The 17,088-nt window shown below is 44.5% G+C and overlaps 2 protein-coding genes across 24 annotated transcripts in view; both read left to right on the top strand.

The window, feature by feature from the left end:
• Positions 1–17,088, top strand: part of rps19 (ribosomal protein S19) — a 249,818-nt gene that overhangs the window by 187,313 nt on the left and 45,417 nt on the right. The window contains exon 1 of one of the 17 annotated variants that reach the window (XM_071468625.1): positions 1,920–1,926. The exons of 14 other annotated variants lie outside the window; for them this stretch is intronic. Coding sequence is in view for 1 of the 3 variants with exons in the window: in XM_071468607.1 (XP_071324708.1) it covers positions 4,905–4,907 (3 nt within the window). In the remaining 2 variants the exon portion in view is untranslated. Of the gene's footprint in view, positions 1–1,919; positions 1,927–3,961; positions 3,966–4,901; positions 4,908–17,088 lie in introns of those variants that run through there. 2 more of the 17 variants (XM_071468621.1, XM_071468607.1) reach the window with 2 other exon arrangements.
• Positions 1–17,088, top strand: part of cadm4 (cell adhesion molecule 4) — a 144,438-nt gene that overhangs the window by 94,507 nt on the left and 32,843 nt on the right. Inside the window, exon 1 of one of the 7 annotated variants that reach the window (XM_071468604.1) lies at positions 9,232–9,447. The exons of 2 other annotated variants lie outside the window; for them this stretch is intronic. Coding sequence is in view for 4 of the 5 variants with exons in the window: in XM_071468599.1 (XP_071324700.1) it covers positions 11,586–11,682 (97 nt within the window). In the remaining variant the exon portion in view is untranslated. Of the gene's footprint in view, positions 1–9,231; positions 9,448–10,467; positions 11,683–17,088 lie in introns of those variants that run through there. 4 more of the 7 variants (XM_071468599.1, XM_071468602.1, XM_071468597.1 and 1 more) reach the window with 4 other exon arrangements.

Consider the following 17,088-nt stretch of genomic DNA (forward strand, 5'->3'; position numbering starts at 1 on the left):
CTCAAACAAGTAAAATGAATGACTGCTGTCAGGGTCACCTTGTAGGAACAGGAAGTGTGTCCCAGTGAGGGATGTTTGGTACAAGTCGGAGTAAAACTGAGGAGAACGGAGAAAGAGAAGACAGACAGATGAAAGAGGAGGAGCAGTTAGAAAAGAGCGTTGACAGATTGTCATTAAGAAGGACAGCTGCCTTTTTTCACGGTGACTCTTATCATCTATAATCCACACACACACACACACAGACTAGGTGTGCATGCACTAAGACACACATAAACACGCTCTCGTTATCATTTTTCATTTATGCTCCCAGGTACTGTAGCCTCATTAAAATTGATATCTCTGTTTTAAGAGAAGAGTTTGTAAATACATGTAACAATGAAAACACACTATCTAATTTAATAATATGTTCAGTCAACATACACTAAAAAAGCAATTATTAAAATTCCTGAAAAATATGAAAGGACGGGAGCTTTTAATTTCACACTGCTTTGCAGCCAGTTTTTGTTTACAAGGTGCAGAAACCAGTCACGTTCAGAATTTATGCACAATGTATTTAATTATAACAGGATCTGTGAACTGTTACCATAATTAGTGGACTTATAATAGACAGTATAAATGTGAACTACACGGGCAGCTTCAAGAGAATTGTTCAAAACAAGATCAAATGCATTGTGCCTTATCTGTTGGATTAGAGAACCATCTTTATATATGAATCACAACATGGGTGTCAAGTTGTCTCCAGTTTTACAAACAGACACGAGAACACAGGAAAAGTTTGAATTGTTTCAAGTCTTACATGATATGATACTCTCATGCTATACTGTACGTACATTAAAATAGCTAATAATAACTGTAATCATTCCTCCCCCTCATAGTGCTGTGAAGTGACACCCTGCTCAACTGTAAAAGGTGTGTACAGACAAGAATGTGAGGTGAACAGGCAATGGAAAAGATACACATGGGTCTGATTAAGCGCAAATTTTCCTGAGCAAAAAACTTTAGCGCTCTATGAAACTACTTCAGGAATGAACAGAGATGAGAGGAAAAAGGAGACAGACTGAAGGGAAATGATAGGGAAGAACTGGAGCTTGTAGCTAACATCACTGTGGGCACGAAGGGTATCTGGGACGAATCAACACGGACTGCACAAACGCTCCAGCTGTCAGATAATAAAGTGAATAAAGTAAGGCGAAACTGCGCTGAGTCTTATGAGGCAGTCTGGGTTTGCAAAATCAACCAGTTATCTTCATCCATATAGTCTCATACTGCATGTTTCTTTTTGATATTGTCTGACACCAAACATAGCCATACCCAGGGTTTTAGAAATGTGTTGTGTTAAGTTGAGCCTATAGCTTCACACTGTAATTACCAAAGAACATAAATGTCTGTGGTAATTAGGCTACATTGTTTGAATGTGATCAGATCAGTTAGTTTTGTTTGTATTGAAGAGCACAGGGACATGATGCTCATTCTATCCTGAGCACAGTACCTGCTCCTCCTCTCTCATCTCCTTCACCTCCCCTCTTTCTCCTCATCTGGTTCTGTATCTCTTCTCCTCCCTAAGTTCACCTTTGATTGATGCAGTCTTTTCATTTCCGTCTGTGTCTGTGAAGAAAGTACACACAGGGTCAATTGATATTTATATGCAAATGTTGTCAGCCTCCGCTGAGATAATCTTGCAATGAAAATACAAACATATAGGGTTTACTTCAATTTAACATGCATTTAAAAGCCTTACGCAAACTGAATTCTGAATTGAAACTCAACTTTCACTGACAGTTTATCAGTCTGACATTGGATTTATGGAATTAATGTTAGCTAGCTTGTTCATTCACTCAAGTGACACTAACTAGTTGGCATAATAATAGACAGACACTGTTGACCACACAAAAGCTTAAAGGTACTGAACTACAAGTTCTACAAGCATGATATAGCCAAAGAACACTGTGTTGAGTAAAGGATTTGCAGAAACAACAAGATCATTCACTCCACCTACCCGCACACAAGCAATGACGCTGGTGATCAGATGAGAAAGTGTTTGATCTTGGCGGTGTACAGGACCACAGTAGAGTTATTGTATGCCACAATTCCACGACTTTTTTTGTATACAGTGGTCCAGACCTCAGTGATCCCAAAGGTGGGTGCAACCATATCCCTCTGCCTTGGCTCAGTAAGGAAACAGTGTGTTCTAGAAATGAAAGGAGGGAATATTTTACCCAAAACTCTGCCACTTTGGCAGATTCCCACTTCATTTGGCGAACTCAGACTGCTAAAGCCTCATATTAGTATTAGCTGAACTTCTTACAGCCTGTGTTGACTGGATGGATTGATTGTATCAATACTTTCAGGGATCAGTAACATTGCACATATGGCATCTGAATATTGTATTAAGATGGGCTTGAACAAATCCAAACCACAAACCTGTACGCATGCATGCATGGTGCTGTGTGTGTAACCATGCACAGACAAGCACACCCCGTCACAGAGTCAGACAGGCATGAATGAACTAATTAAACGCACTCTCTCTTTCTCTGATATACACACGACTCCTAGTCCATAAAAAGAGTGAATAAATGAGCTGACATACCTACAGTGTATTAACATAGTGTAGTGTTAATATGCAGAGAGAGAAAACAGAGTAGACAGAAGGACAAAGAGGGAGAGGAAACACGTGACGGAGGGGGGGGGCAGGAGATGAAAAACATGTAGAGAGAGCGGATGGGAACAGATGAGAGGGAAAGAATGGAAGGAAGAAAGTGGGAGAGATAGAAGTGGGAGAGTGATAGGGAGGCAGTGGAGCAAATCAAAGTAAAATTAAGTGCATTTACATATTTAGATGAGCGCTTCTAGTCAGCCTGTCTAATTATTTCATCTCCATTTTTCATTTGCACGCTGTTCAATCCAAAAGCAGCAGGCCGTGAGGAAAGTTTCTCTCTCTCTCTCTCTCTCTCTCTCTCTCACTCAACCTCCTCACCGTTACTTTATCACATTCACACTTGCCCCTCTCTCACTCTCTCTCTCTCTGACTCTCCACCCCTTGTGGCCGCCTTTCGTTATCCGGGTCATTACCATACGCTTTTTGTCCGTTCGCACTTGTTCTCCCTATCTCCCTCGCGCCCCCTGCTCCTGCTCTCTTGCCATGTTTTATGCATACGAGGATACAGCCCCACGTGTCCAGAAGTGTGTGTGTGTGTGTGTGTGTGTGTGTGTGTGTGAGTGAGTGTGTGTCTGTGCACCCACCCACTATTAAACCCTTCAAATTAGCATGAACTATGTCAGAAGCAGCCAGGCCACGTTAACCTTCTATCACTGATTTTCCCCTTTTCTTTATGCCTTTCTTCACACTCCATAAATCTGTCTTTCACCTTGCTCTCACTATCTCTCCTTCCCTCCCCGTCACCCCTCCTTTCCTGCCTTCTCCCTCTCTGTCACACTGCTGCTCATCGCTATGTTTACATCACCTTTCCCTCCACATTACTTCCCCTTGTTCCTATAAATGCTCCCCTCCTTCTACAGCCACACTCATCAGCACGGTTTATCAGTGTGTGTGTGTGTATGTGTGGAAGCATTTGCGTATGTGTGTGAGAGTGTATTTTTGCTTTGGGACTCTGTGTTTCTGTTTATGCGAGCCTCTTTTCTATGAGTAGGTGTGTTTCGGCTGAACTGTTTTTGTAACCAATGTGTGTATTTTCCTGCATGTTTGTATGCAGGAGTGTGACTGTGCATGTGTGTATGTGTGTGTGAGTGTGCGCGCACATGCATGCGAGTGTGTCTGCTGGCATAAAAGGTTGTTATGTGCTTTAGGTGTTAATTGGCTGAGGAGCTTCGTTAATATTCTCCTTGCGAGCCTGCTCGTCAGGAACAGAGCCGGCAAACTGATGAGTGTGTGATTTTCCTCCAGAGAGAGAGAGAGAGAGATGGAGAGAAAGAGAGAGAGAAAGGGTAACAAGAGTGACTCCAGTGCAGAGACCCTCTGTAAGGTCAGAGTGAAAGAAGAGAAGACCAAGAAAAGGAGTGGAAAAAAGCAACAGAGGCAGAGAGAGAGACAGGCGAGTGGGGAGGGGTCGCTAAAGCAGCAGACAGAGGGAGAAAGACAGGAGATGGAGGGAGGGAGGGAGGGAGGGAGGGAAGGAGAGATGTGATAAAAAGCCATAAAGGGCTCCATTGAGGGAATGGGTGAAAGGAAAGATTATATCATGCGAGGGAGAAATTATCCCTTTGTTAGGCGTTTGTGAATTGGCGGAATGGGGGCAAGGCGGTTGGTGATGAACCCCCCCCCCCCCGGCGAGGTGGCACATAGCTGCGCACTTTTAATCACCCACAGTACGCCACGACAGCGCAGAGCTAGCCCGGTCCAGACCCCGCTTCCAGCTACACATCCACGCCGAGATATGCAAACTGTCCTCCTGCGGAGAGCACAGGAGTGGAGCGTCATAAGCTGCGGCCTTGACAGGCTGATATGCACATCAATAACGCACGTACCTGGAAAGCGCACAGCGAGAAAATGAACTCGTGCACGCACATATAGGCACAGTAACGACTGTCAGAAGTACACACATGGTCTTCTGATCTGTCAGAAGTGCACACATGAGGGAACAAAGAAGAATTCCACACACGCGACATGCAAATGTTAGCACATGCACCGCGAACAAAAAGAAGAGAGACTGACATGTGCGCGGCAGCAGGGAAAACAGTGAGCAGGGAGTCCGTAGCCTGTCACTGGGAGGTAGGGTGCCACGTGGATAATGAGTGTTACTTGCAGCAGGTAGGTGTGTAGCATGTGGTTCACAGCACACACAGAAACACGTTCTCAACTTGGCAGGTAACGTTGTTTGCATTTATCTTACCGAGTAAGGGATGACTGAGCTTTCTGCGCCGTTTCATCCCAATGGGGGTGGAGGTGCATGGTTATAAATAAAATATGCCTGTAATGCCTTCTCCTGTTGAAACTGTATATGTTTTGTGAGATGAGTATGTATTCATGCATGTATGAAAACAGCAAGGGCCAGGAGCACATTTGCATGTCATGTCTGTGTTCAAAAGTTTCTGGCCATGCTTCCTTACATACTCCAACACCTTGTATCCCTCAGTTCTCTTCATCTGACCAAATAAGAAAACTTGTTGCTCCCTAGAATCCTGCTGTATCTCTCTCAACTGCTGCTAGCGCTGCAGATGTTATTTGCTCAAGAAATGGCAGCTGCCTCTCATGAAGCCCTTTTCATACGTAACTAGTACGACTTTTTGCGGTGGCTTTTTCTGGCCTGTTAAGTTGTTGTGTTGATGGGTTAAGCTTACAGAAACACTTGGTTTAGAGTTAGGGAGAGTTTGTGAGTCAGTGCATCCCATCTCAAGCTGCCATTGACCTTTTCCAGTGTTAAACCAACACCACTAGCTTTTTCATACCTTAACCAAGTGCTCTGACTTGCCTGGAGTTCACCCAAAAATGTTTTGCATACCAGAGAAGAGTGGAAAATACAGGGAAAACAAAAGAAATGTGATGAAAGTAAAAGCAGGTAACACTCGAAGTTGTATTTAGGGATCTCAGTCCTCACTGTGGTACAAGAATATAATCTGAGAATATAAATCTGATTCTGTGCTTGGACAGCAAGAAACTCACTTGTGCCACTTTGTTTAATTTCCAGGCTTGGTTTGAAAAAGTTGTTAGAATCTCCTCTTAATCTCTTAATACTTTTTTCACCTCAGAGTCATCTAGCGTTTAGCTTTTGTCTGCACTGGCATTAAAGAGCAAGATTCCCCAGAATGTGTTGCGGAGAGATTTTGCGATTCTGGCTCACATTCATGTATGTCCCCAAGACAGCAAAGTTTCTGATAGTCGTCAGGATGAAAGCATGCACATGTGAGAAAGGTCCTTAGTCCTGTGTTTGTTAAATAACTGCTCTTTCTGATTAAGTGACTTCACCACAGAGAATTAAACAAAAGGAGAGCGCTACTGCTGGAGCAGTGAGCTTCAGATGGCTTCTTTAGCTGCACTAAAGTTCGAGCCATCAGTATCATTCTCCATCTTCAGTTCTTGCAGTCTGTCACTTGAGACTTTTTTGTTCTAAAATGCATGCTCAGTTCTTTGCCAGGCTCAAAAAGAATAGGATGAAATTGTCTCCTTTAATGTACGACTGATGCACCGTAAATGCCTAATGGGATGAGACTAATAATATGATGTCTACAATGGTTACCACAGCGCCTTTATGTCCTTCCTTCCACTCTGTAAAACCAGTGCCAAGCCCGCTGTCTGCCAGAAACTGACTCAGTCTTTGGGTTTAGTCTTGATACACAAAGAAAGGTGAGGCAGAAGTAGGAGTATATGAAAAAACGCACACCCTGCTTGTGCATTCCCTTCCAAACCATGTCATTTCAAACAGCCAGTGATTCAGATCCTGCTTTGTATTCTTGTTAGCCAGTCATGATGTGAGGCGTATTGACTTTTATTTATTTGCCAGGCTCCACTGTCAACAGACTGTGAAAAATAAAGAAAATCAAAACTTTGTAATCCTAAATTGTGTGAAGAAAGCCGGGTGGTGTCACTTGGAATGTACCCAAATGATTGGGCCCTATTGATCCCTTTGCCCAGCAGCGTGTGGTGAGCAGGAAGTAGCCTGAGCCGTGCCTCCAGAAACTGCAGTCACTGATAGTGTCCATAGATCGAGAAGCAGTGGCTTTTCTAATTAGAGAGTTCAGAGCAAGCTAGCTAGCTAGTCCATGGCTCTAGGCTAGCTATTAACACCAAGTCAGCCAGACAAACAAGCAATCAGAAAAAAAACCAGGAGAGCAAAGGGCCAAGGAGGGGCTGAGCACACCTACACTCATATCACTTCAGACTTGGGTCAAAATGTAAAAAAAAAAAAGAAAAAAAAGTCCTGTTTCAAATGCTTTCCTTGTGAAGTTGAAGATAGCATATAAGGGACCAAGCTCATCGGTTTTTGCAAATAGTATTGTGTGTTTTGTTTACACTGGAGAGAATCCCAGAGGAGATTACTCAATCAGGACAGTTCAGATAATACTTCCCTGTGAGTGATTTAACTTTCTACTACTCTGGGACTTTGTGGCAGCTCCATAAAACATAAAAAAAGAAAGCTTGAAAATGCTATTTGAATTGCACTCAGAATATACACAATCTATATTCATGAATATCATCCATATGTACGAGTCATATGCCTACATTAATGTAACCACACTAAAACTTGGATGTTCTGTTTTGCTGAAACACCCTTGGGGAGATGTTCATTTGATTTATCTTCACCTTTCAGGAACACATGCCCTCCCTCACACTTTGCCAGCTAATAAACCCTCAAGATTCACACCTACACAAGGCGCATATACATGAACCACACCACATGCTCACACACACATACACACACATACGCTCCCAACCCGCTCTCCTGCACAACCTCAAGGGAGACATAAGAAATAAATTCGACACTTCCGCTTACCCAAGAAGCGCCTTAAGGACAAAAAGAAATTTAATCTTGGATAAGCCTCCCGATAGAATCTCTGCATTAGCCTTCTGCTGCTGGTTCACAGCTACCCCATCAACCCTTACCTCCCACACCTTGGCCTGATTCCCTCGCATCTCTCCTCCCCAACACTGCCTCTATTTTTTCTTCTTTTTTTTCTTCTCTCCTTTCCTCCTTTACCTCTCCCAACTGTCTCACTTCCTTTCACTTCCTCTTCTCTCCTTTCTATGTGGTTGTACTCTTTTCTCCACAAAAGTCTTCCTTGAGTCTTTCTTGTCTCCCACGGCATGCCTCCACTGGCTCTTTCCATTATTCCCGCCAGCCTCTATCTCTCCATCTATCCCTAGTTGTGGTACATACTGTATATATCTATATTTCTGTTCCTCTCCGTTGTCGGAGCGCTTTAATACAATTGGTATTAAATGCTGGCACGACCTCCTCAGCATACTTAAGCAGCCAGGGATCCTTGTAAGGCTGTTTGAGTGCTTAATATTTTCAGCACACTGCTGACTTAAGCCCCTTAAGTGCTTTGGCAACACTTATTCCACGGTGGCACCAATGAAGCCCATTAAAAATTTGATTTCGATGAGAGAGAGAAGGAAAAAAAGGGGATTGGGGGATAGGGTACACAATTTGCTATTACCTCCCTTCCGTCCTCGCACACTGCGACAAAAACAAATACACCCACGAGGGGGTTGCCCACACAGGGACTTCGCAGACACACAAATACACATACACACACACACACACACACACTCACACAGGATTTGCAGTGCTCTCTTTTTGTCTGTAATTATGTCCTTTCTTTCCCTATAAAGCACTTTGTGATGACCCTATTTTGTTAAAAGCACTTCATAAATAAAGTTGACTTTATTTGACTTGATAATAGGGAACAGCATGTTTCAAATTGAATGCATAAAGATGTTTGTAAATATAGCTCGTGGCAGATTAGAGCTGATACTTTATGATCAGTTGATTAAGAACACGTAGAGGTGCTACTATAATAGCAAAACTGTGTTGTCTTTCGCACTTTACGGGACAATGAAAGTCATAGACGCACAGTGTAGCGTCGTTAGCTCCCACCATCGCAGTTGTTTTGCCAGTTTTATTGCCAATAGCAGTAATGATAGTACAAGCGGCAATGAGCATGAACACAGGGATTGCATTATGCATGTCTTGATGCAAAATGTACTGACAGGTTGGAGTAGCTGTTAGCAATGATTTCTGTTTCATCACTATAAAGATATGGAGCAGATACCTTTCACTGAGCCATGTTCACATCAGCATAACTCATAACACAGTCGCAGTCGCGTTTATTTCTGCTTTACCCATACCCGTCTTACAAATGCCTCACACAAGCATGTACACATTTCTTGTCAGCAGACAGCCGTGCACATCCCTGCAGCCATAAAAATGGCCATTTAACATAAAGAGGCACTGTGATGCCTCTGTGTGAGCCTGCATGGATAAATTAATGGGTAGTAGATAGTGAAAGGGCCAAAGAGACATCCAAATGTACACTCTGCTTCAGTCAACTCTGGACAGTCAAGCACATTCAGACATACACACCGCCACTGTTTGTTGACCTGAAAGGCAACCATTGTCGCTGCTTCCATCCACACACACACACACACACACACACATGTCTCTAACCTTCACAAAATAGTATGCAAAGTATGCAGACACTGATCCCACACTGACACACACACACATTCTAAGCAAGGGGAGGGAGGCCAGGGTTATATAAACAAGTGGAAGGCAGAGATCAGAAAGACAGATGGATGTGATCAACAGTGATACAACATTGGGATTATAGCTATTTTCCTAGACCAACAGGAAAAGAAGTGAAGCAAAAGGAGGACGATTTTGTGGGGACTAACTAGCTGCCGTGTACTGACTGGAGGACGGAAGGAAGAGGAGAGAGAAAGAGGGCAGAACGGATAAACTAAACACAATTTGAGGAGATCAGTTTGAACAAGTAAATGCGCTTTGTTTTCTGTCCGTCTGCTGCCAGGCCCCAGAACTGCCAGACCCCGAGCTGCTGGTGCACACCAACACAGAGCAATTTTCTCAGCGTCAGCCAGTTGACGGGTGAAGTCAGAGCCGTGGGGAAGATTGGCGATGATCCGCTTTCGGCTTTGCCAGAAGTGTCAGGGCCGTCGCCGTTAGAGTTCATTGTGTTTGCAGTGGCACAGGGAGCGGGCAGTGTGTAGTAATCTAAGGATGACACCCGCACTTTATTCCATCAGATAGTGTGCACTGAGGTGTGTGGTGCAGCTCGTCACGCTTTGTCTCTACACTACAAAGTGCACACGCGTGCACATATAAAACACGCGCACTTACACATGCAAACACACCAGAGCTACACACTCTCAAGAGACGGACGACTCATCAGGTCCTGACTATCGGCAGAGCTCTGTCCGGACCTTAAACACAGGTTCTCAGATCCGTGTGTGTGAGCGAGCGTGTGTCTGGAGCGCACCCAGACGCTGACTGCACCCAGTGGAGCATGTTGGAAAGGAAGAGTTAGGCAGGTCGATGCTGCACGATTATACTGTCTGATAGCCTGTGATTATTCTGAGGAGTCTGAAATTACCACGTAAAATCACTGTCCGTTTACGCTGCAGTGTATACATGATAGCGGATCCAAAGAGCTCTGGCATTCAAGCGAATAACGGTAGACACCTTGTGAGAATAATGTGCTAGTCCCTGGAGTAAAATAGCAGACCGGAAAAGAAGTAATATCAGAAACTAAAGCGTATTACTGCAGTTTGCTCAACCTCTTTCCAGTTGGTTATTCTACACAGAGCAGACACTTCCACTCTCTGTCTTTATAGAGCGACACTCGAGCTAAATGGATTTTATTTAACCTTAGCTATCTCCAGAAGACTTGCAGTAAGATGGTGTCTTCCTCTCTCCAGAGGCCTGCCCGGTTCAGTTATCACTCAAAGGAACGCTGACTTCCGCCTGCCGGTTTTGTCGGGTGAGAAGTGCTGAAAACCTTGTCTGACTCATTAAAAATACAATCTGTTTTTATCTGAATGAACATTGTTGCCCCAGATTTTTCTGTCCTCGAGGGCACGGTAATGTAGGTAGCTCTATTTCAAACGTTAGCATTCAGTCAACATCAGTGGAGATAAAACTCGACTTACTTGGTGAGACGGTTTCCCGGCCTGTATCTGATTGAAATATAGTGTTATTGATGTTTTCTGTTCTTTTGAGCAGTGCGGTTTGACCTACAGCAGACAAAGCAGTCTATTTGTTGTTGTGGTTAGTTGTGCGGCTGGTTGTTAGGGCACTTGGAGCTCAGAACTAGGTCTGAGTTTGACACTGCAGTGTGGAGATGATCAGTTAATGAAGTAGTCCCTTGTTTGGTTAGTTGCATACTGTAGCGGCTATTACTGAATACCCCTGCTGGTAAATAGTAAAGTATTGGAGGTCTGCTTTGGTCACATTGGGTATTGGTTTTTCCGGCTTATTGATCCAAGGGTCTTGGGCTTTGGTCATAGAAGGCTCAGAGCACTGTGGTAGAAAATAGCTACCCTTGCTGTGTTTGCTTTGTTATCATTTTGCTTAGATGGGACTGAGCTCCTGCACTGCTTTGTAGGAGCAAAGCTTCTGCACTGTATGGATTTAAGACACTGCATGTTGTAAGTTATTTCTAAGCCGCACATGGTGCTAAAGTCAATAGTGGAACATTTTGTTGCTCTAAGCTCATTTCTGTGTGCATTGTGATGGAGTGTCTAAATCGCTAGCTCTGGCCAGACATCTGTGTATTTCGTTCAGGGCCTCGCTACTGTTCAGTTCCGTGTCGCTTTGCAGCTAAACCAGTTTCTTTGCATGTGTTGTGATGCAGTGTAGCACATAGGAGTCCTTTCTTAAAGCGTTGTCCTCAAACAACAACTTCTGTCTGATTGCACTGAAGTAAAGCTGGGCAGTTAGTGTGTGCACGTGCCTGCAGCATTGCAGAGAACAAATCTGTGTGTGTGTGTGTTTGTGTGTGTGTGGACTAGTTTGTCTGTAGCAGTGCAGGCAGGGTCACAGAGGACCCATTGATCAAAAGTGCACATCCACACACACACGTTCACACATACACACACAGCCTCTCAATACACAATGAGGCCTGTCCAGAGCTCTGTCCTTTGCCGCCTCCTCCCTGGCCCCTTCTCTCTGGCCCTGCGCAGCCTGGTCCTGGTCCTGCTCTGCATCACTCGTAAGTCATGCACACTTGAACACTCACATGCACATACACACACATAAAGATTAAATGAGATGTGCAGTATTGATTCAAGAGGGGAACCCAGTTGTCATTACACATCAAATAAGTGAGGGAAACAAGCACATAATGTTCACATGTATGCACTCGTTTCTTATAGCCAAGATGTGGCAATTAAGAAGAAGCTCTTTGTTCTTTTAATTTTAACTCCCTGCAGATATACCTCTAAACGCTGTAATTGGATGCTTCTGTTATACAAAAAGAGAACACAATTGTGAATATGATACTAATTGGTGTAAACTGATACAGAAAGAGATCCAGTGCAGTGGCCAGCAAATGACCAGGGGAAGAATAGCTCATGATGGAATCATGAAATGAGATGAATTGTTCAAAATGTTGGTAATTAAGTTAGAATTGGTAATTAAGATGTGCTAAGAATGGAGCAAATTTGAAGACAGGAGTGTATACCCAGGAGATGAAAGGACTGGGGAATGAGAAACCAGGCAGAGAAAGAGAAGAGACGCTCGGACCAAAGGACTTTAGAGGGAAACAGTCGTGAATGAAAGTAGAGAAAGAAACTGGCTGAGGCCTTTTTCCCAGCTTTCCTCTGAAGAACCTAATAAAAGAAAGTTGGACCCCAGAGTGGTAGAGATATAGCCAGTCAAATGGAGAGGTTGTTGAATAGAAAGAGAATGGGGGGTAAAGTGCAGTGGAAGAGACCAATATATGTTGAGAGAGAAAGAGAGAGACGTTCTGGCACAAGGAAAAAAGGACTGGACCAGATAGAGGCTTGTACTGTATGTGAGAGAGGGAGGGAGCAGCAGAGAGAGAGAGAGAGAGAGAGAGAAACAGTGAGACAGAGAACAATACAGTCTGTGTGTATTTGTTCAAGAAAGACAGCGATGGAAGGGAGGGGTACAGAGATGAAACAAGGGACAGGGTCTAAAAAAGAGCTGCATGAGGTTAAGAACTGAAACCAAGAGTCATGAGATTGACTGAACACGAGGCAGAGATGGTGGGAAAAAAGCAGTGCACAAAGTGGAGCGGGATCACTGGCAGAGTTGCTTGTTGCTATTAATACCGCCTGTCATTATTATTATGTATTTAATACAGGAAGATGTTCTTTCCCTGCTGCTCATTGGTAAACAAGCGTAGTACCACTGCGCACAGTGCCTTCTCCTCTGTGCCAGCCAAAATCTCAATTCAGTACTGTTTTTTTTTTTTTTTTTGTTTTTGTTTTTTTGGGGTTTTCTTGCATATTAGATCAACAGAAGGACATTGTGTTTTGTCGGATGTTGTGGGGGATGCTGGGTGGGGGTGACAATAGGGGAGTGAGGGATACAGAGAAAGAATGATTTTGTGTCTTGGCAGTCAGCGTGGTTATGTAATTCATGCCAGTAGGGCAGTTTTGTGTTGGGGCCTTGAATGTGCACACACATATACTCTCCCATACACATTTAACACCAGTTCACACAAGCAGACACACACGCCTGTATATTTCCTCTCGGCCACATACACAAGCATTGATCAGCTTCTCACTCGCACAAAGTGTGTACGAGATACACACCAAAGGGAAGACTGCCATGTGGTGGATTTTGAAGGGGTGTTAAAACCAGTGCTTTTGGCTGCGGTGAATCTCCAGTGTGGTAGCCGTCGCGTAATAGCCCTGTAAATTTCCTTTAAGCCGCTGTTGGGGTGTGTGTGGTGGCCATTGTTGCAGGGTTGTTAAGGCTGTGACAGACCCGGGCCATAAAATGCTGCACAGTAGATAGAGCTAACCAGCTTTGGCTGACAGAAAACGAGGGGAAAGGGAGAAGAAAGGAAAGAGAGGAGAAGACGGTGGTTTGTGAAGGGTAAGAAGAGGTGAATAAGAGAGTAGAAAGAGTAATGGGATGGGTGGACAAGATGAGAGAAGAGCGCTCAGGGAGATGCAATGCAGCGGGAGAGGGAAGAAGAGGGGATGGGGCAAGAGAGGGACGAGGTGATTGAAATACACCGAAGGGCTGGAGAGACATAAAGATGCGAAGGTCAAAAGGAGAGATGCAAGAGCGAGGGGAGGAGGAAGACAACAGATATCAATGCCGAGGATGGATACGGCGTGACTGGGGAGCAAAGTCAGAGTGGTCAGAAGTAGCATGTGAAATATGTAAATAAATGAAAGTTAATGTTCCTAATGTGAGGTCAAGAGTGAGAAGAGACAATTTTATGCTGATTTTGCTGATTAGCAGTGCAGTGCTCACAGTACACCAGTGGGCGATGGAGAGAGAGTTGGATGAGAGTAGGTCTGAAGTTCTTGCCAAAAAGAGAGAGAGAGAGATAAAGGAAGACAGACAGAGAGAGAGAGAGAGAGAGAAAGAGAGGGATAGAAAGTAGAAAGTGGGTTGAGCTTTATGACAGGCAATTAAAAGAAGCAAAAGTAGAGGAGAAGATGAAAGAGGGAGGAAAAAATGAGTCCCCCACTCCACTCATTTGTTTTGTCCTCTTTTCCCATTCACCCCTCGTACTTTTTTCCCCTGTCTTTCCTTTGCTCCCTCTCTTCCGCTCTCCCAGCACACTATAAAAACAGCGTGATTATGCTGCAGACTTGAGCTGCAGAACAAATCACATTTAGCGAAGGAGAGTGGGGAGATAGAACCAGCAGAGAGGCAGGAAAAGATTCCCACTGAGTCACAAAAAGAGGAAGAATGAGACAGAGATTGCAAGGGGAATGAAAGCGTATTGCGGCTTGGAAGGAAACTATTGCAAAAGGGAGAAAAAACTAAGAAAGAAGAAGGAGGGACAGGAGTGAAGAGACGGCAAGCTACAGAGTTGTAACAATCCTCCTGAGGCCTGTGAGAGAAGAAGAGAGGAGAGGGGATCTTTAGGACAGCTCTGATGAGGAAGATGCATGATGAACGATGCAATAAAAGATAAGGGTGAAGAGGAGGAGGAAGAGGACAGGAAAAAAAGGAGAAGGAACTGATGAAAGGAGGAGGAATCAAGGATTAGATCAGGCAGAAGGTGGGGTGGAGAGGGATGGAGAGACTGCGGGTTTAAATAAAAAGAGAAAGAGGGAGATGGTGAGAATGAGATTAGACATGAAGGCAGTGGGAGGAGAGAATTATGAGTTGTGGACTAAGTGGAAACGAGGGAGGTGGGGGCAGTATGCACAAAAAAATAAGAGGAAAGGCAGAGCAAAGGAGAGGGAAGAAAAGGAGGACAGGGGAAAGTGACAGAACGAAGGTAATGAGAGAGACGAGAGCGAGATTTGTAAAGGATTATGTATTATTTATAGAGGGAGCATTTTTTCTTTGCACTGGATTTGATTGGCAGAGCTCTGGCTCCCTGAGAGAGATGGAGTGATAATTTTAGACTGGGAAGAGAAAGGGGGAGAGGGAATGGGGGAGAGTTGTGGGTCTGCAGAGGGAGGTATGGAGGAGAAGAACCTCAAAGTCAGCTATTTCATAGAGTCAGTACACTGCAAAACTCTGTGATTAACCTGGAGCAAGTGTTAGTGCAAACACACACACACATACACACACGTTCACACACATAAACATTGCAGACTTCATTTGCATACATACCATGGAAACCGGCTCGTCTGGCGGACTCGGAAGATAACGGGAAAAATGCACATCCAAATGGGAAGAGATGCAGAAGTTGCCAGTGGATGACCCCAGAAGAGTGGAAACTATGATTCGCTGTTATTGTTTTAATTAAAACAGTAATAACATAAGGGGTTGTGCATTGTAGTCTCCTGCATCGATTCCCTTGTAAAAATCCATGGCCAGCATGCAAAGAAAACACAAGCTCTTGGCCCACTTCCAACTGAGAGATAATGAGAGATAATGAATGGGGAGACAGTGACGGCACTGCTGTAAGGATACATGGGGGCTTGTTTGGGGCAAATGGAGACAGCTCCTCTCTTATGTGACTCGTCTTTTATATTCCGTCTTTTCCTCTCTTCACTCTGAGACATGGAGGAAGAGAAATAAGGGGAGAGCAAGACCGAGGGAGAGAGGCACAGCAAGGCGGTAATTCAGCCCGCTAACCCTGCACCACTGAGGCAGTTTCTAGAATTTACCGTGACCAAGGGTTAGCCAGCAGTCCACCTGGCTGCCTCCCAAATCCACCTCTTTTAACTCTCCACACCTCTCTTCATCCCTTCCCTCTGCCCCTCTATCTCCTGTCTCCTGCGGCTTATAACTCAACCACATTGCGGGATCATTAGGACGGGCCCCTGAACAGCCTTGTCTTATGAATTTGCACGCCTATTTTTTATTTATTTGTTTATGTATTTTGGAATGATGGCCCTTCTTGGATCTCTATTGCTGTAGTAAATAAAGGCTCCTTTTTTTTCCAGGGCCTGACACCAGGGGGGTGGGGTGGGGTGGGAAGGGGGTAGAGGCATTTCAAATGACAAGAAGCACCAATTGACTGCTATGAAATACTGCCCCCACTTGGTTGGAGAGAGAAGCTGATTGTTTTTTTCCCCCTCCTGTTTTATTTATCCTTTGATCATAGCTGTCAGTGCACTACCATGGTATTGATTGCTCTCAGCATTCTCTCTTAATATAATTCAACGCTTGTGGAGTATTTTATTATGGGCCCAGATTTTAATGGGGCCCAGATTAATACCTCTGTCACAGAGGTTGATTCCGTCCCCCTCCTTCTCATTCCCTCTCTGCACTGTACTGTGCTGGTGATCAGAAGAGCAAACTCATGGCCTTGATATGAATGGCGGCCTATAAAACCTACAGTCAAACTAAAGTGCTGTACCCAGCTGTGTTATGAGCGGGACTGGAGGAATATGCGTCATCTCTCGTATATTTCGTCCAGCCCCCGCCAGCTGCATTATTATACCGAAACCATCACTTCCTAACTCCCTGCTATCATTTCCTGGTTAGAGCCGTCACCCCCCTCCACCATCTCCCCATGCCTCTGTTCTCTTCGCCCAGATTGATCATCCCCCAGCAGCCAGCAGGTGTTTCTGGGTGGCATCTCTCAGCAGGCGATAGCGGATGCCAGTCGTCCCACTCACAACAGCAGTTGACAATTCTTTATTTTTCTTTGTTGCTTTTCTTTGCACTTTACTGCTACGCCACTGCAGCTAATTTCCTTTGAAAGGGGTGGCAGCTGTCAGGAGAAGTGGGTGTACAAATGGACAGCTAAGTAGTTTTTTTGGCTACCTCCCAGCAGCAAACTTCTGACCGCTGTCTTTGTCTGGAGTCGCTCTCACTTGAAGGCCTCTTTCTCTTTTGGTTCTGACGGGTCACTAATCACACACAGGCGCAGCACTGACTTTGTCAGGATGCACTGCAGCACTATTACATTTAACACTGTTAAAAACAAGGGCCTAGCCCAGTTGCCATGGTGATGAGTAATAACAGCCATTAGAAAAATAATTGCAATGGCAGTGGCAGG

This window comes from Trachinotus anak, unplaced genomic scaffold, assembly GCF_046630095.1.
Source record: "Trachinotus anak isolate AG129_WGS33_773 ecotype Australia unplaced genomic scaffold, CSIRO_AGI_Tana_v1 ptg000032l, whole genome shotgun sequence".
In the NCBI taxonomy this organism is placed as follows: Eukaryota; Metazoa; Chordata; class Actinopteri; order Carangiformes; family Carangidae; genus Trachinotus; species Trachinotus anak.